Source organism: Hevea brasiliensis, chromosome 12, assembly GCF_030052815.1.
Source record: "Hevea brasiliensis isolate MT/VB/25A 57/8 chromosome 12, ASM3005281v1, whole genome shotgun sequence".
In the NCBI taxonomy this organism is placed as follows: Eukaryota; Viridiplantae; Streptophyta; class Magnoliopsida; order Malpighiales; family Euphorbiaceae; genus Hevea; species Hevea brasiliensis.
In genome coordinates, this window is record NC_079504.1 from 206,168 (window position 1) to 210,035 (window position 3,868).

The 3,868-nt window shown below is 36.7% G+C and overlaps 1 protein-coding gene across 1 annotated transcript; it reads left to right on the plus strand.

Annotated features, from left to right (window-relative positions):
* Window positions 1-525: 525 nt before the first annotated feature.
* On the plus strand, window positions 526-3,399 carry LOC110654395 (probable serine/threonine-protein kinase PIX13). Its single transcript, XM_021810365.2, has 6 exons — window positions 526-820; window positions 1,015-1,373; window positions 1,795-1,930; window positions 2,004-2,140; window positions 2,223-2,346; window positions 2,417-3,399. The coding sequence occupies exons 1-6, from the start codon at window positions 751-753 to the stop codon at window positions 2,887-2,889; spliced, it is 1,299 nt and encodes a 432-aa protein (XP_021666057.2). The 5' UTR covers window positions 526-750; the 3' UTR covers window positions 2,890-3,399.
* The last annotated feature ends 469 nt before the right edge of the window (window positions 3,400-3,868 follow it).

The following is a 3,868-nucleotide window of genomic DNA, read 5'->3' on the forward strand; positions in this document are numbered from 1 at the left end:
ATGAGTCACGTTCAAAATGGAAATGGTTATGGGGTTAATTTTCTACACTAAATGTGAAAAATATTTGCTTTTAATGTTTGACTTCTCTTCTATATCTTTGCTAGTATTAATTAGGATATATATCATTGGAAAATATGTCCATGTAACCTTCACTCCCAAGTTTTGATAGGCTGATGAGCTAGACCTGGCCATCAGCTATTTGAGTTAATTATAAGTACAGTCAGCTGTGCGAATAGAAAAATTACCTTAAATTATAAAATTGAAAAGATCAAATTAATCGGCCTCTTATTTCAGTTTCTTTAGAAGGAACAAATTAGTTGACTTCTTAGGAGATAATAAAGATCCCAAAAGGATAACCATACATAAACTTTTGATCCATCAAACTATTCAAAGGTTGAATTAATGTGCATGCCCACCTCTGGTCCCAGCTGCTATAAAATTAAGACGAGCTCTGATTTGTTAATCTTTGTCTTTGGCACTATAGAAAGCGTGGCAAAAGGGCAAGAAAAGAGTATAAAAAGAAGGAAGAAGCGGAAGAACATGGCAAGGCAGCGACATAAACAAGAAAGCTGAGAGAGAGAGACAAAGAAAAAGTCCAAGAAACAAGTCACTGTTACTGGCGTTTCTATCACCTTGACTTTTTCTTGTATCTTTCGAGGAAATTACTAGCTTCAAATTGGAAAATTATGTCCATAGCCACCACCTTCTAATTACCCTTCAATCGAAAAAAACCAAAACAGGTGGTTAGACATGGGAAATTGTTTCGGATCTCCTGTGAATAATCACAACAGCCCAGCCACTACCAATCATTCTACACCAGGTATTTATCTCTGTGTTCTAGAGTCTTGTATCTAAAGAGACGAAAATGTCAAGAAAACTATGGGAAAAAAGTTCTTTAGGATTGAGGGGAGATTCTTCTTCTTCTTCTTCTTCTAGGATCATGTGTATATATTTTTAGATAATAAAGCTACAAGGAACCATGGTTATTTCTTGTTTTCTTGTATGGTGTTGCAGAAACCTCAGGGAATCACAATAGCAAACAACCTGGAATTCCGAGTAGCAGAACCAATAATAACAGCCCAGAAAATGGAGGAAGCAACAACAAAAACCAAACGACGACGACGACGATGACGACGTCTACTCACAGCGGGAAGATCATCACCCCGAATCTTAAAATTTTCACTCTAGCAGAGCTAAAAAGCGCTACGAGGAACTTCAGACCTGATACATTCCTAGGAGAGGGTGGATTTGGAAGAGTGTTTAAAGGTTGGATTGATGAGAAGACTTACGCACCGTCGAAAGTAGGCGTCGGCATTGCGGTCGCCGTCAAGAAGTCCAACTCAGATAGCCATCAAGGGCTAGAAGAATGGCAGGTAAATATTTTTTATATTTTAAATTTATGACTGAATAAATTTCACAAACTTAATCATATATAGCTTTGAACATTTCAATATTCAGTGGTATGTGACCTGACAAGGATATTATTTCTTTGACATATTCAACATATGACGCCATGCTTACACCTCAAACGATTTTCCAACTATTTAAATTAATTTTTAAAAAAAATATTTAACTCCATTAAGTGTATTGCATCCAACCAATACATGAATATCATGAATAAACAATCGTTAAACACAACAACGATTACAGAATATCGTGAATATCACTTATTGATTAGTTTGGTGTAATACATCTTGTATGGTTAAATTTTTTTAAAAAAATTATGTGTTAAAAAATAATGTGTTGGTTTCTTGGGCGTGGAATGAAATTGATAATTTGGTTTTGTGGTTTCAGTCAGAAGTGAAATTTCTTGGCAAGTTTTCACACCCAAATCTTGTGAAGCTCCTAGGTTATTGTTGGGAAGAAAAACAGTTCCTTCTTGTCTATGAATACATGCAGAAGGGAAGCTTGGAAAACCACCTATTCAGAAGTAAGAATCCCCCAACAAAAGCCCCACTAACACATCTTGCTTCATTTACTAAAATATGAGGCTGTTGTTGCAGAGGGTGCAGAGCCACTTACATGGGATCTTAGACTTAAAGTAGCAATTGGAGCAGCTCAAGGCCTTGCCTTCTTGCACAACTCAGAAAAGAGTGTCATATACAGGGACTTTAAGACCTCTAATATTTTGTTGGATGAGGTAAATAAACTTCTTCATGGCTTATTTTCTTTTTAGCAATTGCAGTAACCCTTATTAACCATATGTTTATTTCATTTTCCAGGACTACAACGGTAAACTTTCAGACTTCGGATTGGCCAAATTGGGCCCAGTAAATGGCAACTCTCACGTTACAACTCGGGTCATGGGCACATATGGCTACGCAGCCCCTGAATATGTCGCCACAGGTAAATTTCTACACCTACACAATCAGCGACAAACATGAACAGGAGTGCTCTAACGTTGTAAATTTTACAGGGCATTTGTACGTGAAGAGTGATGTTTATGGGTTTGGTGTTGTCCTGCTGGAATTGTTAACGGGCCTCAGAGCACTTGACACCAACCGGCCTACGGGCGAGTACAATTTGGTAGATTGGGCCTTGCCATCTCTTTCAGATAAAAGGAAACTGAAAAAGATTATGGACCCCAGGCTTGAAGAACAGTACCCAATGAAAGGTGCAATGCAAGCGGCTGACCTTATAACACACTGCTTGGAATCCGACCCCAAAATAAGACCTTCCATGGATGAAGTCTTGGACAGCTTAGAAAAGATATATGCCATCAAAGATAAACCTAAACAGAGCAAAGTGAAGAACAAAAAACAGGGTAATAATATTAACTGGAGACAAGAACAGCATTCAGCCCATCCTCTTCGGTCTCCTCTGCACTCCAAGCATGGCGGTTATGGGAATGGAGGTTCAGCTTACCCTGCTTCAGTTAGATCTACCTGATTCTGATGCAGATATTGTATGTATTGCTGTTGCTATAAAGTTTTTCCTCTTGCAAATTTGGACTCTTGAACATAGCTGAAATATACGAAAGAAGTACCAAAGTCCACTCTTTGATAATTGATAGTAGAGGCCCAATCTTTAGCTTAAAAAGTCTCATGGCTTTTTATTAGAGGTGATAATTGATAGAAGAGGCTACCCTTTCTTTTGTATTTTTTTTTTTTTTTCATTCTTTTTTTTTTTTCATGGTGGAGGAGAAGAAAAACAATGATTCTGAATTGTGACAATAGAGTGCTGAGTTACAAGTGCAAAATTCTGAATGGGAATTCAGTGTGTTATGTTAGAAATAGCTTAGCTTTTAACAATTATAAGTATTATCCCAAAGTCGAACCTATCATTGTGGACAATAATGGCATGGTCCATTATTGCAGATTCGTATGCTTCTTTCCCTGGAAACTTTGACTATCAATTAACAAGTTTTCAAGATTAATATACAAAACTTCCATTTATATATTTGTCCATGCCTGCTTAGGCACGCTTCTGAATCTGATAATGACATTGGTTTAGCTGCTGCCTGATTTTACATTTGCAACTAAGCAGCAAGGGATCTTGCGAGCTCAACTAGCTGTATTTGGCCCATGATGACAAGCCTGGATGGATTCGTTTCTTGCTTATGCTTCCACGAAAGGACCTCATCTTGTCTCTCATTCATAAAAAAGATTCATTCAGCTTAAAAAATTATATATTCAAACTCCGTCATAAATTTTTTAAAGTGATAACATATTTATGTTAATTAACTTTCTTCGAGAAAATTATCTTAAATTTTAGCTGTGCTTTTAGATGGGATTAAAATTGAATACTTTAAGCTGAAAAAGATTTGAAGTCTACATCAAACACTAAATGCAGAAATTAAAGATGATAATAGTATATAGAGGTGAGATTAATTAGTGGAAAAATCCCAGATGTTTGTACACGTGAATGC

What these genes read in the sequence shown, in the direction of transcription:
- LOC110654395 (XM_021810365.2), top strand. Translation starts at nt 751, where the DNA reads ATGGGAAATTGTTTCGGATCTCCTGTGAATAATCACAACAGCCCAGCC. An exon ending in AAGGGCTAGAAGAATGGCAG is followed by an intron (nt 1,374 to 1,794) that starts GTAAATATTTTT and finishes TTGTGGTTTCAG; the next exon opens with TCAGAAGTGAAATTTCTTGG. An exon ending in CCCTGAATATGTCGCCACAG is followed by an intron (nt 2,347 to 2,416) that starts GTAAATTTCTAC and finishes TAAATTTTACAG; the next exon opens with GGCATTTGTACGTGAAGAGT.